General features: G+C 46.1%; 1 protein-coding gene across 3 annotated transcripts in view; it reads left to right on the top strand.

Annotated features, from left to right (window-relative positions):
• Positions 1 to 24,958, top strand: part of GCNT4 (glucosaminyl (N-acetyl) transferase 4) — a 27,272-nt gene extending 2,314 nt beyond the window's left edge. For 2 of the 3 annotated variants that reach the window (XM_070412198.1, XM_070412196.1), the window contains exon 2: positions 22,306 to 24,958. In XM_070412198.1, the coding sequence (XP_070268299.1) occupies positions 22,307 to 23,650 (1,344 nt within the window). In that variant the 5' untranslated portion in view covers position 22,306 and the 3' untranslated portion in view covers positions 23,651 to 24,958. Of the gene's footprint in view, positions 1 to 855; positions 899 to 22,305 lie in introns of those variants that run through there. The other variant, XM_070412197.1, reaches the window with a different exon arrangement.

The raw sequence follows: 24,958 nt of genomic DNA, 5'->3' as shown, positions 1-24,958 counted from the left end.
CGTCCGGACCCTCTCTTCCTCGGGACTTTCACTTTGCCTCCGGGGGAAACCTGGGCGCCCGTCCCTCTCGAGGGATGGGGGCGGGGATCGGCCGGGAAAGTCGCCCGGATCCTGATTGAGCCTGCGGGTGTCCCAGGCCCGTGCGGGCACCGGACGGCAGAGACCTAGTCCGGGGCCGGGGCGGCTCCGCCGGGCGCAGCAACGTCAGGGCCCCGGGCGGAGGCCGGACGCTGGAAGTTCCCTGGGGACGAGGGCGGAGGGTGCGGGCGGCCGGCGCGTGTAGGGCGAGGGCGTCCTGGAAGATGGGGTCCGCGGGTCCACACCCCGGCCTCCGGGCATGCGGAGCGGGATGGCCGAGTAGCGGCGCGGGTCCCAGGGTTTCCCTACCTCCCCGCCCCTCCCAGGGTGCGGACAAGGCTGCCGGGATGCGCCCTTCCCGGGGCCGGGGCCCGCCGTCTTGGTCCTCTTGCCGGAGGGCCACCTAGACCCGCCCAGGTGAGGGGAGCCCAAGGACGCCCCCCCCCCGCCCGTGTGTGCGGACCCGCCTGCCAGCCTCTCCTCGGACCTGGACCTGCGGGGCCCGGCCACGCTGCCCCCAGGCGGCGGGAGGCGAATGGGTGGGAGAGGGAGGCGGCGCCCGCGGGAACGGGCTGCTTCCCCGGCTTCCCCAATAGGACAAGGTGTGTGGGTTGGGGGTGGGGATGTCTCCTCCTAGTTCGGGCACCGGAGGCTGCGGGACTGACCTCCCGCGGCGCCCTGGGCTGGGACAATCTTCTGCGCTTCTCTGGTAGGCGCGGCGCGGCGCGGCGCGGCAGAGCGGGCCGGGCGTCCTCCATCCCCCGGCGAAGTGGCGGCGCCCTCCCGGCGGGCTGGGAGCTCCGGGGACCCGAGCCAAGAGGTGTGCATTCGAGTCGGCTTACGGTCTTCACTTAGGCTAACGGTCCTCGCGGGTGGTGGTGTTTTGTTCATCGCAGAACTGCGCTGTCCCGCTTGCGGGAGGTTTTTTCGCGGGGTTGTAGCCCAGGAAACTTGTGTATTGTAGCCCGGCTGGGCGGGTGGAGAGCTGGCGTTAGCCTTGAGGCACTTGTCTTTTCGCGTCCTCAAAATGAAAAAGCAGCAAACTAGAATCTCAAGGGAGTTGGGGATAGATAATATAAGTGTCCACGTTGTTTGGGAGACATGAAAGCCACCCGTTTGACCTTATCTTACATGCACACACACGCCCTTTCTATGAAGCCACCTATCAAAGACGTTCTAGAGGCCGTCCTTTGCACCGATCTTGTTGGTAGTTTCATGAGGAAGTAAAGTCCTTAAAGGTAAGCGAATCGTTGAGAGAGCAGTTTCTATATCACACTTTCTAAGGATCCATTTTGCTGTGAGAAATGACCGGTTAATATGCTGTTAAATCATTGTTTAACTTGCATTTGCAGAGAAACACTTAGTTGAAGAATCACAGAATCGGGTTGTGTGGCACTGAATGTTTCTGGGAAAGACTGAAGAGTTCCTTTGGGAGTGGGGGAGAAGTGTTCCCACCTGGTTATTATTTGAACCCATTCCTTTGAGAGGTAAAGTTTACAGCTATTTGCTAAATGCCACACAGTCTGTAGAGAGGTGGTTTGTGGGGGTGAATGGTGTAATTGGGCAATGAGTCCGAATTCACACCTGAAGGCACCAGGTTAAGTACCCTCAGGATAGGGCAGTAAATCGTTATGGAACTAACTGGGCATGAACTTGGGTCATGGAGGCAGGGGCAGGTAGAGACATAAGACTACACAGACAGTGCCCAGCTTCTGCTCCCACTCCCTTGAGAATCACCAGCCAGTGGGGCCGCTGGTGTTGGGGACCTGGGGCTTATTAGCGCCAGGGACTGGAAGTAAAACTATGTCAGCTTCAAAAGCAGGAAGAAAGCAGGAAGACAGGATTATGTACTGCAAGGTTGAAAAGTCATTTCATCAACCCAAATGTATTGAGCACGTACTGTGTGCTTGGCAGTCCTGGGTGCTGGGGAAGCACAGGTGTGCTGGGGTGAAGGCAAGAGGCCTTCTTGGGGAGATTGAAGTTAGAACCTGAAGGATGAGTAGGAGCTGCATAAACCAAGTGGAAGGAGGAAGAGGATTAAAGGGGGAGTGTGCTTGCCCAGGGAAGGGTGTGCCCTGAGACTGAGGAGGGGAGAGCAGGGACTGAACCTGGCTAGTGTGACCTGGGGGAGAATGGCACCAGCTGAGGTCAGCAGGTACCAGGGCTAGATGGTGCTAGATCTTTGACTGTTTCACATCTGAAAGTATCTGGTGAGAGTTAAATTTAAAGCTGCAGTGGCTGTGTGGAAATTGGACTCGACAGCCCTTCAAGTAGACAGGGCTGGTTCCAGGCTGTGAGAGGCCTGGTGGCCTAGGCTAAGGTCATGGCAGCAGGGATGACACAGTGGGTGGATTGAAGGCAGACTTGGGAGTGACCTGGTGACTAGTTTTGTGTAGGGTGTGAGAGTGCAAGGTGACGCCGCTGAGTTTAAGCTTGAGCACTTGGGTATATGGTGCTGCCATGTACACAAGAGGGAACAGTGGAGGAGGGGCGGATTTGGGGAGGAAAAACAAGTTTGGTTTTGTTAAGACTGAGCTGCTTTCTAGGCTTCGAGAGTAGAAATACTTCAATGTCTGGATAGAGCAGGCTGCAGATTACCCTCCAAAGAGCTGGGGGTCACCTGTTGTTTTAAGCCTGCGGTGGGTGGGGGAGGGGTGTGGACCTGGAAAAAAGCCCCTGCCTTCGTTGGAAGAGGTGGAGGAAAACCAGGCGGTGCTGCATCTCCACCTCATCTGCAGTGGGAGTGAGCATCATGGGATGTGTGTGTGTGTGTGTGTGTGTGTGGTGGGGGTTGGGGGGCTACACTTACCTCCCTAGAAATTGCCCTTTGAATGAGAGGTGGGACAGAGACCTGGCTTTTAAAAGATATATATTTATTGATTTCAGAGAGGAAGGGAGAGGGAGAGAGAGAAACATCAATGAGAGAGAATCATTTATTGGCTGCGTCTTGCACACCCCTTAATGGTGATTGAGCCCACAATCTGGGCATGTGCCCTGATCAGGAATTGAACTCGTGACCTCCTTGTTCATAGGTCAATGCAGAACCACTGAGACACACTAGCTGGGCAAGTGCTGGCTTTTTTAAGATGAGAGAGCCACACACATTGATCTGTGAATGGAATGAACGAGTGGGAAGAAGGGGTGAACATACAGGATGTCTGCAGCCCCTTCCACTCTGGGAGCGTTTGGTAAAAACAGCCTGGTCATGCTGGCATTTTGATATCAAACTCATAACAAATTTCAACTTATTACTAAGACAAATTTTGAAGCACTTATGTCTATGAAGTTTGAAGTTTTACTTCGTAGATATGCAAATTTAATGATTAGGAGAAACATCGATGGAAATCACACAACAGAGCTGCAGAGTGGCTGAGAGTGGTCCCGGAGTGACCCCACCACTCTCTAGCTCATGACCTTGCACAAGCTCCCTGACCTTTCTGCCTGGTCTCCTGGCCTCTGAAATGGCACCACACCTAAGGGGTACATGCTCTATCGTGACTTCTTGCAGGCTGTTGTGAGGATTGCATGTGTGCATTATGTATGTGCAATGTCTGTACAATGTATGAATGTGCATATGATGTATGCACAAGGTAGGCACATGTGCATCATGAATGCCCAATGTGTGTGTGTGTGTGGTGCATGTACAATGTGTGTGTGTGTGTGTGTGTGTGTGCATTGTGCCTGGTACATAGTGAGCGCTCAGTAAGCCTTAGTGCTGGTGGATGTATTATGATGATGTCGTTTCCATCATTTCCAGATGTAGAATCTGAGACCTAGAGAATTTTGAGAACCTGTCCAAGCCCTTCAGAGCCAAACAGTAGCAAATTAAGGCCAGGATCCCATTTGCCTAACTCACAGGCAGGGGCATCTTTCACTTAGCATGTCAACAAGTATCAGGTGCCGGATGCTCTTTAACATTAGCTGTAACAAACAAAATAAATAAGACAAAATTAAGTTAATTGTAATAAAAGGGTCCCGTGACGCTCACCAGAGTGCAGAGGAGCAAAGCAGATATCAGACTTTTCCTAAGCAATGTAGAGATACATGTTTTGTATTAATTTGCATTGCTTTACATGTCACTTTATATGCATTTCCATCTGCTGGTAATTTTCCTTGTGAGATTTAAAGGCTGAAGCTTCAAGCACATAAGATCAAACAAAATTAATGAGGAATTAAATGCAGCTGCTTCAAACCCTAATGGGCCCCTGGGAATGGTGAGCTTGGTGTGGGCTTTGGGGAAAGGAGTGGATCAATATTTACTATTCTAGAAGATGTGGGACAGCCAGATACCATTTGATAAAAGCAGGTCACATCTTAATGTGTTTTGAAGCTTGTTCTGCTGAGCATACTAGAAAAATAAGGAAAAGTGGAAGAAGACCAGAAAGAAATGGCCTGTTATATAAAATGCCAGAAAATGAAGCAGCAACAGAAGTCTGCTTTATGAAGCTGAACTAATAAGAAACGCTAAGGGTCAGAAAGTAAAGATGGAACTTTTAAGCATAATTTTAAATTCCAATGTGTGGAGTTTTAAAACCAATAAAGTTTCCCTAAATAGGGCTTACTAAGAAATAGGCCATTGTGTCTCAGTAAAAAAAAAAAAAAAAAAAAAAAAATATATATATATATATATATATATATATATATATGTTTGGGTCCCATTTCTGTCATATATATATATATATTTCTGTCATATATATATATATATATATATATATATATATATAGTTAGTTAGAGCAGTGGTTCTCAAAGTATGGTCCCTGGACCAGCTGTATCAGCATCATCTGGGAACTTATTAATTTGCACCTGGAAAATACAAATTCTGAGCATAGACTGCTGAATTGGAACCTCTGGGCCCAGCAACCTGCATTTTAATATTTAGAGCCAAGCCCAGCGATGTGTCTCAGTGGTTAAGTATCAACCTATGAACCCAGGAGGTCACGGTTCCATTCCCGGGCAGGCCACAGGTCTGGTTGCGGGCTTGATCCCCAGTAGGGGGTATGTAGGAGGCAGCCAATCAATGATTCTCATCATTGATGTTTCCATCTCTCTCTCCCTCTCCCTTCCTCTCTGAAATCAATAAAAAATATATTTTAAAAAATATTTGGAGCCAGCTTTCATTCCTCTTGAATTTTTACCCCTTTGGTCTTAACCTTTCATTTCCCTCTTGTGGTCACTAGCTTCTCACTATGCTGCTTGACTTGTAGAAGATTGTGTCCAGACACAAACCCATCCCTTCCTCTGTCCCAAGGTTCTAAACTGGTGGAAGATTCTTTCTAAGATCCCTTTAGGGTTCTGCAGCTCTGTGATCCTCACTCTGGGAGAACCACATTGATTTGGTTTTAGATTTGGTTTTGCTGCCTTTAAAAGGAAAACTCGTCTGGCAGTCTTACGCTTAACAGAGACTCTTCCAAATGATGGCGTCAGCCAAAACACAGCTGTTCTCCGTAGATGCTCCTGTCGCACCGCATTTCTCCATCTGGGACGGGTGCAGTTAATTTCTTGGACCTCGGTGTTAGTCTTTATCTCTGTTAGGTTTCCTCTTACTAGATCCAAGTCTGTCCAGATCTGTTTGGGTCCGATTTCTGTCCTTTTTCGTAGAAACCTTCATGTCCTCTGCCAGTTTGGCCGCTGATGCCCTGGCCTGAGGAGTTAACAATATGAGTATTTTTGTTAGAGGCCTTCCCCACAGTTAATGAGGCTTGAAAACTTGGCATCTTTGGCCGTCCTTGTGGCCCTAACGTCAGAGTAGTGGTCATCAGTCCCATGGTGGTTTGCATTGAAATTACTGCTGTTCTCAAGTGCTCTCTCGCAGTCTCTCCAGGGAGAGCTGTTCTCACCCCAGCCCAGGTGGGCGGGCCTCATCCGAGCACTTCCTCAGGAGCTGTTTGACTGTGATGAAGGCTTTCTTCTCCCTCCTATGTTTATACCACCCACTGAGATTTTTTTTGTAGGTGACACAGAAGTAATTTTCAACTTATTTACAGTCAGATGAAGCTGAATTCAGAAATTTCAAAATAATAGGAAGTAAAGATTGTGCCTCATTTGTCCTCTCTGCTTCACTGCACACTCCCTTCTCCCAAGCTCTAGAACTCAAGTCCACATTTAGCCAAGAGATTCAGTTATTTTATAATGTACAATTTTGCTCACACATGATTCTTTTTTATTTTTAGGATTTTTAAAATTAAATGTATTGGGGCGAGATGAGTTAATAAAGACATATGTATGTTGCATTGTATGCTCACCACCCAGAGTCTAGTCTCCTTCCATCACCATATATTTGACCCTCTTCACTTTTTCCTTCTTCCTTCTCCCTCCACCCCCTGCCCCTCTGGTAACCACCATACTGTTATCTGTGTCAATGAGTTTGTTCATTTGTTTGTTGACTTCTGTTTTGTATACCCCATATGAGTGAAATCATATGGTTCTCGTCTTTTTTCCATCTGACTTACTTCACTTAGCATGATACTCTCAAGATACAGCCATGTTGTCTGTCGCAAATGGAAATTTTCATCATTTTTATGGCTGAGTAGTATTCCATTGTATGTATGAACCACGTCCCCTTTTTCCAGTCATCCACTGAAGGACACTTGGGTTGTTTCCATGTCCTACATATTGTAAACAGTGCTGCAATGAACATAGGGCACATATATCTTTATGAATAAGTGTTTTCAAATTTTGGGGGTAGATAACTGAATCTCTTGGCTAAATGTGGACTTGAGTTCTAGAGCTTGGGAGAAGGGAGTGTGCAGTGAAGCAGAGAGGACAAATGAGGCACAATCTTTACTTCCTATTATTTTGAAATTTCTGAATTCGGCTTCATCTGACTGTAAATAAGTTGAAAATTACTTCTGTGTCACCTATTGCTGGGTCATACAGTAGCTCTTAATTTTTTGAGGAACCGCCATACTGTTTTCCATGGAGGTTGCTCCAATTTACATTCCCACCAGCAGGTGTGACGGTTCCATTTTCTCCACATCCTCTCCAACACTTGTTGCTTCCTGTTTTGTTGATAATATCCATTCTAACTGGTGTGAGGTGGTATCTCATTGTGGTTTTGGCTTGCATTTACTTTTTTTTTTTTTTTTTCCGCTCAAAGTATTACAAAGGGTATTACATAAGTGTCCTTTTTTCCCCCCCGCCCTTGACAAGCCCCTGCCCTCCCTTACCCCCCAGTGTCTTATGTCCATTAGTTATGGTTATATGGGTGCATACAAGTCCTTCGGTTGATCTCTTACTCCTCTCCCTCCTGTCTCCCAACCCTCCCTGGCCTTCCCACTGCAGTCCGACAATCAGTTTGAGGCAGCTCTGCCACTGTATTTATTATTGTTCAAAAGTTTGTAATGGTCTTAATTATCCATGAAAGAGTGAGATCATGTATTTTTCCTTCATTGACTGGCTTGTTTCACTTAGCATAATGCTCTCCAGTTCCATCCATGCTGTTGCAAATGGTAGGAGTTCCTTCTTTTTAACAGCAGCATAGTATTCCATCGTGTAGATGTACCACAGTTTTCTAACCCATTCATCTACTGATGGGCACTTAGGCTGTTTCCAGATCTTAGCTATGGTGAATTGTGCTGCTATGAACATCTGGGTGCATATATCCTTTCTGATAGGTGTTTCTGGTTTGCATTTACTTTATAGCGAGTGAGGGTGAGCATCTTTTCATATATCTGTCGGCAATCTGTCATACATGATTCTTAAAGGAGTACAACCAGATGATGTAATTGCACAAAAAAATGCTTTAAAAGGCAAAAGCAAAACAACTTTATGGCAAGAATGCTTTTAGCCATGGTTGCTAGAGCATGAAGCAGTGCCTGGAATTCTACACTGTTATTCATGACCCTCATCTAATCCTGCTGGAGCCCTCTCCTCCCTCCCTCCCCCTGCATGGAAAGAGGAGCCTTAAACCAAACAGCAAAAATCTCCCAAAAAATCCAAGACGACTCTCTTCTTCCAAGATGCTACCCAACCCCTTCCGATGGGCTCCCCCTTGCTGCGGCAAACAGAAAACATGTCTGGTGCCAGTGGAGCACTTTGTCACCTCAAGTAAACATCCATGAACACTCACTTCTAGCTCTTTGCTTTCATCCCTCCTCTGTCTGTCCCCTTTGTTGTGTTCTGATCTAGTTAAGGGAGAAATAGACCAGGTAGTCCTTTTGGAGGAGGGCTTCCTATGCTCAGCCTGGACAGGCGGCCTGTCTGCTTTTGGATAGGTTGTTTCCAGAGGCTCTGTGAACCCTGGCGTTTCTCACGGTCATCTGCCAGATCTGGACAGCCTGTGACAAAGCCGCTCGTTCAGATTGCAACAGAGGTGGGCACTGGTGCCCAGACCAGGAAGAACAGTCTCAGCACAGGTTCTTGCTTGCACAGGTTTCTTTTCTCTTCCTTCTACCCCTCTGCATCTCTGCAGCATACAGTGGGGCCTTGACTTACGAGTGTCTCGACTAACGAGTTTTTTGAGATACCAGCTGTCTCTCGGCTGATTTTTTGCATTGAGTTGACAGAGTAATTTGAGTTAACGAGCTCCTTAACGAGGTCGGTCTCGGAATGATTTTAACTCGTAAGTCAAGGCCCCACGGTATTTGGAATATTTAAACTGTTGCATCCTTTTTCCACCCCTCTCCCACTCCCCCACATTCCACCTTGATGCGACAAGGAGAGGCTCTCTCTGCCAGTCATCATCTTCCACCAGGTTCTCCCTTTGGCCTTTCTGGCACCCACCCTGCCCTACTCTGAGGCAGGCAAAGGCAGATGGATGTGGCGTCTGATGGGTCAGGAGAGAGAGGTGGGATGACACACAGGTAGACACAAATTAAAGTGTGAAGACTAGATCATGAGAACATACTAGTAGAATGATATGGAGCCCTGGCCAGTGTTGCTCAGTAGGCTGAGCATCATCCCATGCACCAAAAGGTCACCAGTTCAATTCCGGGTCGGGGCACATGCCCAGGTTGCGGGCTTGATCTCCAGTAGGGGATGAGCAGGAGACAGCTGATCAATGTTTCTCTCTGTCTCTCCCTCTACTTTCTTCTCTCTAAAATCAATGAAAAAATATTTTTGAAAAGAATCATATGGAGATTCTGGAGCTGAAGAAAGGGATGGGGGCCAGGGGAGGGATCCTAAGACAGGAGGAACATAAAGTCAACATTGTGGCAGGAAAATCCCTGAATAAAAGAAGCATTTCCAACTGCTAGCTAGTGGCCTTCTCTGGGGAACTACCGCTGCAATGAAATTTAAATGTCACAAAATGACTGGGGTTTCTCGAGATTGTGTTCAAGTCGCCCAGGACCTCACTGTTCCTTTCTGTATTCTCTTGGGCAGCGCGGTTTCTAGTTGTATCTCCCCAGCATCTAGCATAGTGCCTGCCTAGCACATGGTGGGGCCACAGTAGATGTTTGCTGGATGGGCAACCAATTGAAGGGGGATAGAAGTAGGCTATGTGAGCATAAAGGCATGTATATAAGATATGTATCCAAATGAAGCAAAAGCAGGGGCATGACAGATGTTTGAACATCCATGTTCATAGCAGCATTATTCGTAAGAGCCAAAAGATGGGAGCAATCAATGCACGTGCCCATGGACAGACAAATGGATAAACAAAATGTGGTCTATACATACAATGGAATATTACCCAGCCTTAAAAGGAAGAATATGAATGAAACTTGAAGACATTGTGTTAAGTAAAATGAGCCAGTCACAAAAAGGCAAATATTGTCTGATTCCTCCTCTATGAGGTTCCCAGGGTAGTCAAGCTCATAGAAAGAGAAAGTAGAGTGGTGGTTGCCAGGGGCTGGGAGGAGGAGAGAAATGGAAGTTTGAGTGGAATGGGTACTGAGCCTCAGTTGGGCAAGAAGAAGAAGTTCTGTGGATGGATGGTGGTAATGGCTGCAAAGCAGTGAATGCACTTAATGCCACAGAACTGTACACATAAAACTGGTTAAAATTGTAAACTTGATGTTATATATTTTATGACAATAAAATAGTAGAAACATGCATATATGATCAACTAATTCATAAATATGGAACAACAAAAGTTATTTTATAACAAAGACGTTAAGCAGGTAATACTCAGGAAGTTTATATTGCAGAGAGGCCAGCAGTGACACCAGGCTTGTAAAGATGTGTAAGTCGGTGCTGCTCAGAATGCAGAATGGACGTCTGAATCCTCATACAAGGCGGGACGTTCAAAGGCATTTAGTCCCCGTTATCCCCACACACAAAATAACAAGCAAACAAAAAGAAAGCTGTTTTATTTTGAAAAATTGTAAACCTACAGAAAAGTCGTAAGAATAGCACAGTGGGCAGCCAGCTGATCCCCCTTGACGGTGAGAATGCTGAAGGCTTTGATGGGGGTCTGCACCATCCTGCGGGGGGCAGACCCACCCCCACCTCCCGCGGCTGCCTCTGGGAGGCCATCTCTGCGTGCAGACGCGGGGGTGGATGTTGAGGATGGAGTCCAGTCCCCGTTGGAACAGCCCCCGCTCTGTGACACTTGGTGCTCCTCCTCCAGCTGTTGTTTAAATGCTTTCCACCCCTTACCCTCATGCAGCCCGTGTGCCAGTCTGCCCTCCTGCCGGGGAATGTGCCCACGTGTGAGCTCTGTCCCCACAGTGTCCATGTGAGTCAGCCCCTGGGCCCTCTCTCAGATGAGGAAGCAGGGGGCGGTAACAGGATTAGTGACGGCTGGTTAGGGCAGTCAGGACTGAAATTCAGAACTGTCGACTTTACATTCCAAACCCATTATGTTGTACACACAGGTAGAGCAGGAGGGTCAGATGGGGGGCGGGGGGGACGGGTCAAGTGTGTGGCAGGGAGGAGAGGAATGGGGTCAGGCAGGCAGGGGAGGAACGAGAGTGACTCACAACTACTCAATGTGGTTCACCCTACACCACAAGGATATCTTTTCTTTGTAACAAGCTTGTTACAACAAGCTCTGCAGAAGGCTGCTCCCCTGTAAGGTGACTTTCAGAAACCATGTGGTCTGCCCCCTGCCTATGGCCAGAACCAGACCGAAGGAGGGCTGCCATAAGCTGAGTCGTGCTTACCTGAGGTTTGGTGAGCAGGCTGCACCGTTCAGGCCAACATTAGAGTTAGTTTGGTAAATCTTGGAGTCTGCTTTCCTCCCAGTGTTTACCCAGAGCCTCCATCTGCCTCCACGTACAGATGGGTGAGACACGTTCAGCATCATCCGAGACACATAATTTTGCACTTGGCTATATATGGGATTGGACTGTTGTATAAGCTGACACGTTAGCCTGGTTTAAATTTAAGCTTGTGTGTGTGTGTGAAGCATTACTCTTTTCGTATGGTCATCTTAAACATAGACGGGTGCTGTTTTTCTCATATGACAAGAATGCAGAGTGGGCCTTTGCTGCTGCTGGCTCAGTGGTTTGAGGTTTGGGGGCTGAGGTCTCTGATATTCGCTTGACCTGGTGATTCGTGGTCCTGAGATGGCAGCTACAATGCTAGCTGTCACGTTGGAGTTTTTGCAGAAAAATGGATGAAGGGGAATAGATAACAACATGGCACACTTGCCCCCAGATTAGGTTTTTTAAAGAACTTTCCCAAATACTGGCATTATATTTCACTGACTGGTCCTCTATACTGGACTTTTTTTTTTCCCCCAGAAGGAATTTAGGACTTTATTTAGTCTTTTTTTTTTTTAAGTTTATTTTATTGTTTAAAGTATTACAAATTGTAGTACATATATCTCCTTTTGGGGAAAAGCTTTTAGAGGGGCACATTTCTGCTACAACAATATAGGGGTTCTCTTATTACAGAAGAAAGGAAGGATGGGCTTGCAAGGTAACTGGCCGTCTCTTCCACAGCCATAGATAAAAGCGTTACCTCCCAGATCTGTTTCCGAATTTCATCTCATTGATCTCTCTATTCTAGCACAGCACCACACTGTTCTGATGATTGTAACATTATAATTTGTGTGACAATCTGAAGCATCTGCTTTTACTGTTCTATACAGTTGGCTAAGTTTGCTTAGATTTTTGTTGTTGTTGGTTTTGGTTTGTTAATCCTCCCTGGAAGATATTTTTCCATTGATTTTTATAGAGAGTGGGAGAGAGGGAGGGAGGAGGAGGAGAGAGAGAGAAACATCAATGTGAGAGAGACACATCGATTGGTTGCCTCGCCCACATGCTGGATTGGGCTGGGGGGACTGAACCTGCAACCCAGGTATGTGCCCTTGACCTGGAATCGAACCTGTGACCTTTCAGTGTGTAGGCCAACACTCTAACCACTGAGCCACCGGCCAGAGCAGGATGTTTAGTTTTTAACTAAACAGTCTTTTCACTTCTTTATTATATTAACCTAAAATAAAACCTGCATGTTGAGAAAACAGACAAAGGCCTGTCCCAGGAGACAGAAGTAAACAGGTTAACAAAGTAACTGCCACTGTGATAAGTGCTTAGAAGAAAACAAGGACTTGAGCGATTCGAGAAGGGTGATCAGAGAGGACCCCAGGAAAGGACATTCCTCTTACATTGAGGGATAGGAGGGGCCGTCAGGCCAGGGCCCGAGGGAAAGCGGTCTGAACATGGGGACAGCGGCACAAGGTCCTGAGGCAGGGAAGAAGCTGTGTCCTAGGAAATTGTAGAGGCTGGTGTTGCTTAGAGTGTAATGAGCAGAATGAGATGAAGCCGGAGAGGAGGGCAGGGACAGGAACCTGGGCCTTGAGGCCGTGGGAACAATTTCTGATTTTATTCTAAGTGCAATGAAACCCCAGTGGAGGGTTGTAAGTGTAGGGAGTGAGACTAGGGAGAGGGAGTGATCTGACTTATGTGTTTAAAAGATCTTCTTGGCTACTGTACAGAGAATGGATTAGAGGGAAGCAAAGGAGGCTAGTGAGGTTATTTCATATGTAGGCAGATGCTGCCTTGGATTAGAGAGGTTCTGATGGAGTGGAAAGGGGTGAGTGGATTCACAATACTTTCTGGATGGGTTTTGCTACTGTCCAGAGCTTGGAGAGGCAGCCTCGCATTGTGGTTAAAAGTATAGGCTCTGTGCCTGGCTGGTGTGGCTCAGTGGTTGAGCATTGACCTACGAACCAGGAGGTCACCGTTCAATTCCTGGTCAGGGCACATGCCTGGGTTAGGGGCTCAATCCCCAGTAGGGAGCGTGCAGGAGGCAGCCAATCAATGATTCTCACTCATCATTCATGTTTCTATCTCTCTCTCTCCCTTTCTGAAATCAATAAAAAAAAAATGTATTTTTTAAAGTGTAGGCTCTAAAATTGGGCCATAGTTGAGAATACTGGCTCCTCCACATATATCCTCTGTGACTCAATTTCCTGATCTGAAAAATGAAGATAATGATAGTACCTACCTCATAGGTGTATTGAGTGGAATAAACAAGAAAATGTAGATAGTTCTAGTGATCAGTATAGACCAATAGGAGGGGACAGGCGTGTGCCCAGTGACTCGGGCAGCATGGAGACTTGTGTTGACTTTGGCCAGAACCCTCTAAGTCAGTGATGGCAAACCTATGACACGCGTGTCAGAGGTGACATGCGAACACATTTTTTGGTTGATTTTTTCTTTGTTAAATGGCATTTAAATATATAAAATAAATATCAAAAATATGTCTTTGTTTTACTATGGTTGCAAATATTAAAAAATTTCTATATGTGACATGGCACCAGAGTTAAGATTTTTCAAAATGCTGACACGCCAAGCTCAAAAGGTTCGCCATCACTGCTCTAAGTGGAGGGGGCTGTGGAGCCCGGCTGGACAGAACGCTACCCTGAGGGGCCTGAATATGGGGCCTAGAGGTCGCTGCTCTGTCCAATCCCTTGAGGGGCTCAGGTGGATGTACAACCATGTATGTAATGGGGAAAACATGTTCCCAGCATCCTAAGAATGGAATGGTGTTAGGTGATGGCTTGACCTGTTTCCTCATTTAGAGGAGGAATTTGGACTCGATCACCATTAAAGTCCTTGTCAGTTTTAAAATTTTGCTCCCAGGCTTATCGGAAAGTGTGGATTAATCAATTAAGCCTTGGTGGAGAAGGCTCAGAAAGTAAATGCTGTTCTTTAAATGTTTTTTTTCCTATAGAGAAGTATGTTGACCTCTGTTCGAAATCACTTTCTAACAATTTAAAGTCCCAGTTTAGGTTAGGACTCGTTCACAGTATACCGTGAAATGAAAGAAACATAAGACGGTGCTATATAGCGAGACTTCTTATTAAAAAGCAAGATCCCCATCCCACCCCCCCCCCCAAAAACACAAAAAAACCACCCAACAAGGTGTATTGAAAACAGTCTGGAAGGACACACCACCCATAGAGTGTCCTTACGCAGGGGAGGTGGATTACTAAGGAGTTGTATTTTCCTCTGAGACTTTCCTGACTTTTATTTATTTAATGAAAATGTTGACTTTCATAAACAGAGAGTGGAAAGCCTTTTCCTTTTGCTTTCTGAAACTACCCTCTCTTATTATTTAGGGCTGTTCGTTCTCAGTTTGTATGATCTTATGTTTTGCCTCCTTATAGTTTCGTGCTCACAGTCGGATAATTATTTGCTGTTGCAATCTTTCCTCTAACAATGAGAACGTAAGGTCACCTGGGCAAGAGACCTGCCTTCCTGCTCCTTTGCAGACTCTCTGGGTGCTGCTGGAGGTGGGGGGCGGGGAAGGGGGGAGGAAATTCATCTTGGCTGGGTCATCCTGGCACTAGTGGTCCTGCTCCAAAACTTTCTGTGAGTTCGGTGATGTGCATGTCATCAAAGAGAACCAGTGGCTTTGTTGAAATCAAGGAGCTACGTTCAGTAGAAGGACCTTAGCTCATTCAACTGGATGAGGGGTTTTTCTTTGTTTGGTTGGTTTTTGTTTTTTTTTAATATATTTTATTGATTTTTTACAGAGAGGAAGGGAGAGGGATAGAGAGTCAGAAACATCGATGAGAGAGAAACATCGACCAGCTGCCTCCTGCACACCCCCCACTGGGGATGTGCCTGCAACCAAGGTACATGCCCTTGACCGGAATCGAACCTGGGACCTTTCAGTCCGCAGGCCGACGCTCTATCCACTGAACCAAACGGTTACGGCTGTTTGTTTGGTTTTTGTTTGTTTGTTTGTTTAGTGAGCTCATCTTTATGTTAGTGTTCTTAAGTGATGATTCTTCTTTGTATGACTTCAGCAAGAAACAAAATCTTAACACTTCTAAGTCAATAAACTCTTCCAATCTTATTTTCACACTGACATAATGATACAAAGTTTAAGAAGTTGAAGGTGGCCCACAAAGGGAATACAGTCTCCACACAGAGGGAGTTCATCCAGAAGTTTTCTGAAATAATTAGTGATTCTCAGAGCCCAAATGGTGTCACTGCCCCTGCAAAAACAGGTGAGTCAGTAAGTAAACAGACAGGACATGAGACAGGAATTTCTTAGGACAAGCTAGCTTTCTTTTCCTTCAGTGGCTTCCTGGGCTGGGAGATGGACTCATCTCTCCCTTCCCACAGGGATTGGCCCAGCCTCCTGCACCATGTAAATAAACAAGCCCTAAATGGGTGGAAGGCTCAGGACTTCAAACATGGTAAACATGGTTTGCTATTCATTTCTGTTCCAGCTTTAGGACGGTTAGATGAGACATAGTAATGAAAGAGTTTAGTCAGGGACCAAAACTGTTGTGGAAAACAGAGTTTTTCTTTAGATGCCAAGAGACAGTATTAGCTAAAGGGTTAAGAGTGCATCTCTGGAACAAGACTCTCTGGGTTCAAGTTCCAGCTAAAGTACGTTCTAGCCCTGTAGCCTTGGGCAGCTTCTTAATCTCCTTGTGCCTCAGTTTACTGTCTTGTAGGAAGCATAAAGGTGGTGCCTACCTCAATGATCTGTTGAGAGGGTTGAATTCTTACATGCAGAGCACTTAGAACAGTGTCCTGAGTAACAACTCTACTGAATGAGTTTACATTAATAATAGCGATATTATTAAATTAATAAAAAGCATTACATGGAGGCATTCTGGCATTATTCATTCCAAAATATTGAATTTATGTTGAGACTTTTAGGGGGAATAGAAAGTAGGTTGAAAAATAAGAAAAGATGCCAAAAGTCTAGGGGAAAAATCTAAAAAAAAAAAAAAAAAAGTGCTTACCACTGAGAAACAGTAGTGTCTGGGCTTGAGGGTGGAGGTGATGGGGAGGAGGGGACGGAACCACGGCTGGCATTTACCAGGCGGTCACGATCTGTTCTAGACCGTGCTGCAGCACTGCGCATGCATCCCCTCATTCAGCCCCAAACTCCTCAGGTGTTACTGCTGTTATTACACCATTCCTACACCAATGAAGACGCAGAGGTCGAGGGACTTGTCCCGGGTCCCGGTGCTCAATGGGCCATTCCTGAGCGGTGCAGGGGCCTCTCCTGAGCTGAACCCAGTGGTTTCAGGATCCCATGTGGATTCCTCTTCTCCCACCCCGCCCCCAAGCAAGCTCTTAGCTCTCCTCAGCTTTCTCCTTCCCTAAAACATTCCCACCTCTCACTTTGATCAGAAAAGTAAAAGTCAGATATCGTCATATACATAACGTTGTCTACATAAAATTACCTAGTGAATTCTTTTCGTTAAAAAAACCCGCAAAGTCAGCACAGCCTCCCAGATTCAGAGTCTGGCAAGCTGGGCATGGGAAAATAAGAGAGGCCTGATCACCTGTGCTTGTGGGGTGACCCCTGTCACAGGGTCTCCTGAACCCTCACAGCAGCTGGGGGAGGGGTGCTAATCCCCACTCTGAGGTCAGAAAACCGGGCTTCTGCGGTTGGTTTGATCAGTCTTGCAGCTACTAAGTGTTTCTCCAGGGACCAAGCCCAGGTCTGTGGCATCCTGCAGCCCACACAGGCACTTTCTTTCCTCTCTCCCATGGGCCCCCCTCCAACCTGTAGGAGTTTCTGGAAGGAATTGCAGGTGTGCACGGAGGCAGCAGGAAAGGGAGGGGCCTGGAGGGGGCTGAGGCCACCTAATCTGCAAATATGGCCTGTGGGTCCCTCATTATTGGTGCCCAGGCTAAACCTTATTCAGTACCTTTCTTCCAGTCTCCTCCTCCCATTCATGACTTACCACCCCTTTCCTTCCCTGGGAAAGGAAGCATGCACTTCTGTGATGTGTCTGGATTTTGAAATCACTGACTTAAGGAGAGTGCATTGAGGAGCTGCTAATGGCTGTGCCATTTAGCCCTGAGTGCAATTATAACTACTTAGCTGGGTGTACCTTTGTGCCTGCTATTTCCCTTAAGGCTGTAAACAGCACCTGGAAGGGCTGGGGGAAATGATGATTTGGGGAAAAAGCTTCATTCAACATCCTGTTGGGTTTTATTGAATCATCCAATAGCCTTTATTTCAGCTGTGCTCTGGTGATCAGACCTCACTATCATTTCCTTCTCAGTTCTGCTGTCATCACCAGGAACTGAACCCATGTGGGGATAGGCTCCATGCTGGGTCAGGCTTCCTTCTCTGCCTGGGCGGGTGGGAGGGGAAATACCCTTCTCCCATGGGTGGGAGATTACTTGTAATCTATGTAATAAAAGCCTAAGTGACTGGTACAGCAGAATGACCAGAACGACCGGTCACCATGATGTGCACTGACCACCAGGGGACAGATGCTCAATGCAGGACATCCCCTGAGGGATCCTGGACTGTGAGAAGGCGCAGGCTGGGCTGAGGAACCTCCCCCGCCCAAGTGCATGAAATTTGTGCACCAGGCCTCTAGTGTAATTATAAGACGGCTTCTGGGCAGCAAAACACCTGCCTGCTTCCTGCTCACGAGCTTTTCAGTGTTTGCAGAAGGTGGCTTTGCTGCCCTGGTCTCCTAGGAACCAGGGGCCAGCATAGCTGCCAGCCTGCGACCAACCAACTCAAGTCAGACCTGGGGCAGGCCTAGGCGCTCCCTTTCTTCCCTCCAGACCTGGCACCTTGGGGTTTTCGCAGGCCTGGGCTGCAGTTGGCAGGGAAGGGAGGCGGTGCCACATGGGCTGGAGCCTACTCCCAGCTTACCTCCAGCTTCTGGCCCCTGACTCTGCTGCTGCTGAGTGTTCCTTAAGCAAATCGCAGACCCAGCTGGGAGGGGCCCTGGTGTCCAAAAGTGGAGCCTTGATTGGGCACTTTGGTCTGGAACTTCCTGCAGGCTTGAGAGCCCGAGATAAGCTGCTGACTTCTCACCACGGGGAAGAGGCCAGCGGCCCCTTTCAGCATTTGACAGAAGCTCATCTTGTACCATCACATCTTCTAACTTGGGGAAAGGAATGCTTTCAGTCAAGGAATTTCTGTAAAGGGGTTTTGCTTTGGGGACAGGGTGGTATTATTTTAGGGCTGATTCTTTCCCCTGATGTCAAAGCCTGGCCCACAGACAGACAAGGTGTTCCCCTTAAAGACACCTGGTTGGAAGGATCAAAAGCCAGGTGCCTGGGCTGTCCAACTCCCGCTCCTTCTTCCTTTAAAATGGACTCTGGTCCCTCACTGCTGAAGCTCAGACATGGGACCCAGGGCATGCCTGCCGCCTCTCCCTCCCGGGTGCCCTGTGACCTTCCCTCTCTGGGCAGGCAGCCAGGTCTCCTCGCCCCACTCAGCCTCCCCAGGCAGCAGGTTGGAGTCAGAAGTGTGTGCTCCAGGCATTCGTTCTCAGGAAGACGCAGGGGAAGGTGGTGCAGAGGGGGCCCTGGGAAAGGGTGGTGGGACCGGGAGCCAGCCTTTGCCTTTTTACGTAAGTGTGAAGCTGGTAATTAAATGATATGTCATAAATGACATGACAGCTCTGGAAGCTTTTGTAAACCTCTTTAGAAATGTGAGGGCTTTTCATTTTAATCACTGTGGTATCAGTGGGAACTATTAACTAATGCTAATTCGAGATTTCATGGACCAATAAAGTAAGAAAAGAAAAAGCAAAAAATTCATTTGGGTAAGATTCCTTCTAATTCTAGCCATTTGTGTAAGTTGCTTTCTATTTATGCCTAATTACCATGAATTAGGACAATGATGAGACAGATTCATTGATTTGGGATTGATTAATCTAAGTTTATCACAACACCCAATTCTGACGAGATCGAGTGCATTCAGGGTGGTCTGGCCATAGACACAACACCCAATTCTGAACGTGTGCTCGGGCTTCTGGGATTGTAGGTTGTGTCGCCTTGTTCACTGGGAGTCAGCTTTCCCACACTTTCCAACAACTGGCAGGAGCTGTGGCCTTGAGACTGAGTGGATGGAACCCTACTCAGTTCACTGTGGAGGAGCAGAAGGCAAGGGACTCTGAGCCATGCGTCTGATTGGGGTTCCTTCGACTTGGGTTCTGAGTCAGCAAAGGTGTTGTCCGGACGTGGTAACAGGATGGAGAAGAAAGACTGAGTTTGAGGCGTGTTAATGAGGTCATTTGTTAATGTGGGTATGGGAAACTGGAAGAGTCAGATGGCTCTTGAGTTTCAAGCTTGGCTCACTGAGTGGATGGTCTCACTATAAATTGAGACAGAAAACACAGAAGAGATGAAATGTCAGGTTCAATTCTGGACTCCTTGAGGTTGAGTGCCTTAGACATCTTAATGGACATGTCTCTCAAACAATTGGCTGTTCACTTTGGAGGCTTGGGCAAGAGGTGGGGGTTAGAGATAAGGTGTTGACATTGTGTATGTGCAAGTTGAAATCCAGAGACCCAGGAAGAGTATGGGTGAGAAGAGCAGTGAGTTGAAACAGGACCCCGGGGAAACCCACAGGGAGACACTGAGATGTGGCCGGAGAGGACACAGATTCTGCAGGGCAGCTCCCTGTCCATAGGTGTTCTTTAAGGGAGAGTGAGTCAAGCGGATGTAAATGAGTAAACGTTATTCTCAGCAAAACTTTTTTCAGTCCAGCTATACAATCTTCAAAAATAAACCAGGTTAAAAAATTTCTTGCTAATTCTAAGGAAATCGGTAGAAGTTTACATTCTCATTTAAGATTTATTGAGATGCATTAGGAAATTACATTGGGCTCCTCAAACCTTGGGTAGTACTCCCTGGATCCTGCTGCTTCCCAAATAGCATATCTGTGCCCTCCCCTTCATTAGGCTGCTTTGACCTAGTAAAGTGATATAATCATCTTTTAAGTTCAAGTAGTACGAAAGGCTACTCAGTGATAAGTAAATCCCCCTCCTACCCTAGCCTACCCTGCCCTACAAAGCAACTCCTGTTCCCAGCAGTGTTGTATCTATACATCTTCCTGGAAATACTGGCCCATGGGCCAGAGTCAGCCAGCTCTCTGTTTTTGTAAATAAAGTTTTATTGGAACACAGCCAGGCCCGCTCTCACATTGTCTGGAGGCTGCATTTTCACTCCAACGGCAGAGCCGAATAGTTGTGACAGAGAAAGGAAAGTTTTGTCAACATGTGCTCTTTGTGTGTAGACACCTGTGTGTATGGTCTTTTTTTGATACACATGTGAGCACACTACACACAGTTCTGACTTTTGCTTATTTCTTTTTCATACTACATGCTGGAAATTGTTCCACAGGGGCACGTGCAGATTTGTCTTTTTCCCAGAGTGTGCATATAATGAATCAGTCCCTGTTGAGGGATGTTGTAGTGCTTTTCGGTCTTTAGCCTGAACAAGGAACACTGCAGGGAACCTGCTTGTGCGCACACCTTCCTTGCACACGTGAGCTCTTCTGGGTGGGTACATTTAAAACAGTTATTGCCTAACTGCCCCCCCCAAGTAGTTTTTATCCCCCACACTCAATGAGAGTCATGTTCTTTTCACCATAAGGGAGGGCTAAATTGCTAAACCCTGTGAGGAAATGGAGGCTAACAAAATAAAAAAATAAAGAAATGTGCAGGATTACCAAATTTGTATAATTTGTACAACATTTTACAGTCCTAATACCTACTATAGCTCCTTCGGGTGGCTGCCCACTGCTCTTATTTTTTAAGGTCGTCTTAGTCCATGCAGGTTTCTATAACAAATACCATGGATAGGGTGGCTGGTAAACAATAGAAATTTCTTTCTCACAGTTTTGGAAGCTGGAAGGCCAAGATCAGCATGATGGGTTCTGGGAAGGCCCTCTCCCAGGTGCACATGCTGACTTCTTGCTATGTCTTAACTGGGGTCTCTCCTCATGAGGGCACTAATCCCATTCATGAGGGCTCCACCCTCATGACCCAATCACCTTCATGACCCAAAAGCCCCACCCCCAAATACCATCACAGTTATGGATTAGGTTTCAACCTATGAATTTTGGAGGAGACGCATTCAGTCTATAGCAGTGGGATTCACAGGGTCTCTCCCATCTGACTTCAGACGTCCATCTAATCAGGATCTGAAGGTAAAATCAAGAAAGATATTCCTTTTAGCCTCAGGTGGGCCATTTGCCGCTCCAAAGATTTCTTAATGACATCCATTTCTCTAGACCTCTGCCCAGAGTACTCCTTCCCCAAATATGCTAAGCAGAAATGCAGACAATATAAAATGACGTAGTACCTATATATATATTTTAAAAAACATATTTTTATTGATTTCAGAGAGGAAGGGATGGGGAGAGAGAGATAGAAACATCAGTGACAAGAGAAAATCATTGATTGGCTGCCTCCTGCACACCCCACACTGGGGATTGAGCCCACAACCCGGGCATATGCCCTGACTGGGAATCAAACTGGTGACCTCCTGGTCCCTGGGTCAATGCTCAACTGCTGAGCCACACCTGGCTGGGCTATATTTGAATAGTTGACATTATTTTCTTTTTTTTTTTTAATATATTTTATTGATTTTTTACAGAGAGGAAGGGAGAGAGATAGAGAGCTAGAAACATCGATGAGAGAGAAACATCGATCAGCCGCCTCCTGCACATCTCCTACTGGGGATGTGTCCGCAACCCAGGTACATGCCCTTGACCGGAATCGAACCTAGGACCCTTCAGTCCGCAGGCCGACGCTCTATCCACTGAGCCAAACCGGTCTCGGCTAGTTGACATTATTTTCCATTCTACTTGGTAAGCAACATCTCTCAAAATTAGATATAGTTAGTACAGAATACCACAAAATACCACCGTTCTACATAGTTCCATTTCCTTATTTCTGGATTCTCTCAAGGCAAGAATCTTGTTTTAATCTTTATTGTTGAAAGTATTACATATGTCCCCTTCCCCCGTACCCCTCTTCACCTCTTCCAGCCCGCCCCCCGCCCTCCACCCCAGGCCTTCACCACCCTATTGTCTGTGTCTGTTGAAGTAATTTTATCTGAATGTTTCCACTGAATTATTCCTTTTGCCTCTTACAGAATGAAGATATTCAGATGTTGTATTAAATACCCCCTACAGCAGAAAGTCTTTATCCTGTTTTTAACCCTGTGGCTGTTCTCCTTGTTGAAGCTTCTAAATGTAGGAAGACTCCTCTTCCCTCAGAGAGGCATTTACTTGGTGGAGCACTTCCTCAGCACCTCCCCTTTTGTAAGGAACAGATACACCCATGTTAACAACGAAGTCCGGTATAAAGTTAACTGTTCGGGTGTCTATGAACAGGAGCCTTTGGAAATTGGCAAGACTCTGGAAATTAGAAGAAGAGACATCATCGACTTGGATGATGATGACGTTGTGGCAATGACCAGCAATTGTGACGTTTACCAGATCCTAAGAAGGTACCATCAAAAGCTCGTTTCAGGGGAAGAGAGAAGCTTCCCAATAGCCTATTCTTTGGTGGTTCACAAAGATGCAATTATGGTTGAAAGGCTAATCCATGCTATATACAACCAGCACAATATTTACTGCATCCATTATGACCGTAAGTCACCCGACACCTTCAAAGTCGCCATGAACAATTTAGCTAAGTGCTTCTCCAATATTTTCATTGCTTCCAAATTAGAGACTGTGCATTATGCCCACATTTCCAGACTCCAAGCTGATTTAAATTGCTTGTCAGACCTTCTCAAGTCTTCAGTTCAATGGAAATATGTTATCAACCTGTGTGGGCAAGACTTTCCTTTGAAGTCAAACTTTGAATTAGTGTCAGAGTTGAAGAAACTCAATGGAGCAAATATGTTAGAGACAGTGAAACCCCCTAACAGTAAAACGGAAAGATTCACTTATCACCATGAGCTCAGACAGCTGCCTTATGAATATGTGAAGCTACCAGTAAGGACAAACATCTCCAAAGAGGCACCCCCTCATAACATTGAGATATTTGTTGGCAGTGCTTACTTTGTTTTAAGTCGAGCATTTGTTAAATATGTTTTCAACAACTCCCTCGTTAAAGACTTCTTTGCCTGGTCTGAAGACACCTACTCGCCTGATGAGCATTTTTGGGCTACCTTAATTCGGGTGCCAGGAATCCCTGGGGAGATTTCTCGGTCAGCCGAGGATGTGTCTGACCTACAGAGTAAGACCCGCCTTGTCAAATGGAATTATCACGAAGGCCTTTTCTATCCCAGTTGTACTGGCTCTCACCGCCGAAGTGTGTGTATCTATGGAGCAGCAGAATTGAGGTGGCTTATCAAAGATGGACATTGGTTTGCTAATAAATTTGATTCTAAGGTGGACCCTGTCTTGATTAAATGCTTGGCAGAAAAGCTTGAAGAACAACAGAGAGAGTGGATCAATTTGTCTTCAGAAAAGTTATTTATGGATTAAAAATCCCACAATCTCATCATGATAAAATCATGATGGAAATAAGGCACCTGATAAATGGAGTTAATATGGAGTTGTATACTATCCCAAATCCAGTACCATATGAGCTTAACTGTCTCATTGTTTGAAAGGGATCAAAAATTCCATGCACAAGGGAAAGTGACTTAGCCTTTGGTGACAACTAGCCTGCAGTTGGTTGAGTACTTTTGTTTGTTTCTTTAAAAAAACAAAGTTTTTTTTTGTTGATTTCAGAGAGGAAGGGAAAGGGAGAGAAACATCAGTGATGAGAGAGAATCATTGATTGGCTGCCTCCTGCATGCCCCCTACTGGGGATCGAGCCTGCAACCCGGGCATGTGCCCTGACCAGGAATGGAATCATGACCTCCTGGTTCATAGGTCAACTCTCAACCACTGAGCCACACCAGCTGGGCCTGTTTGTTTCTGCCTGTAATTTCACTGAGATAAATCAGAGTTCTTAAACAGCCATCAGATATTTATTGATCTCCTACTGTATGCCAGACAATTTTTTAGAAATGTGTAGCAATTAAGTCCAAGTTTTAATGACTTATACAATGCTCTCAAGGGAATATGCCTTTCCCTACTCACACAGCAACCTTAATATCTTAAGTTCACCACATAACAACCTGGATCCTGCTGAGTAAGTTTTAGAGTGTGGTGATCACCCATATAAACTTCCCATTTCAGAATAGCATTTAAGTACAGTGACCAATATTCCACTTGTCTCTTAATTCAACTCATTCAACTTTTTCTAACATTAGAATATTAGAAGGAGAGACTTCACTACCTCAGAAGAGCTCAAAAAATCGTCCAATTTCCTGCTTGCCAAAGCATAATTTACCTTTTCTTGCCTCACTCATTCAATTCAGGGTTGGGAGACTCTGTGGGTGTGGCATTTATAGTGTCTGAATGTTGGGGAGGTGTTTGGGGTAAGTAGGGGGATTGAGACATGTGGTATCTGAAGAGGAACAAAGGGATTTATATGACTTTTGCATCGTGTCACACATGGTGTCATGACGGCCTCCTTTTTAATTCAACTGTTTCTGTAAAGCACATTTCCTGATTAAAAATGAGAACTGATTAATACTCAAAGTGTTATATTCCAGAACATTGAACGTAAGTCTTCCAGTTCATAAATTATCATTACATGTAAGTTTCTTTATAATGAAATTAGTATGCTTTTGTTTTATGGAACTACCAAACTGAGAATCACTGAATTTTCTTTCTTTTTTAAATATTTTATTGATTTTTTACAGAGAGGAAGGGAGAGGGACAGAGAGTTAGAAACATCAA

This window comes from Myotis yumanensis, unplaced genomic scaffold, assembly GCF_028538775.1.
Source record: "Myotis yumanensis isolate MYYU_CA2020_CCGP unplaced genomic scaffold, mMyoYum1.0.hap1 SCAF_4, whole genome shotgun sequence".
In the NCBI taxonomy this organism is placed as follows: domain Eukaryota; kingdom Metazoa; phylum Chordata; class Mammalia; order Chiroptera; family Vespertilionidae; genus Myotis; species Myotis yumanensis.
The sequence above is the reverse complement of the archived record's forward strand: the minus strand, read 5'-3'. Positions and strand labels throughout refer to the sequence as shown.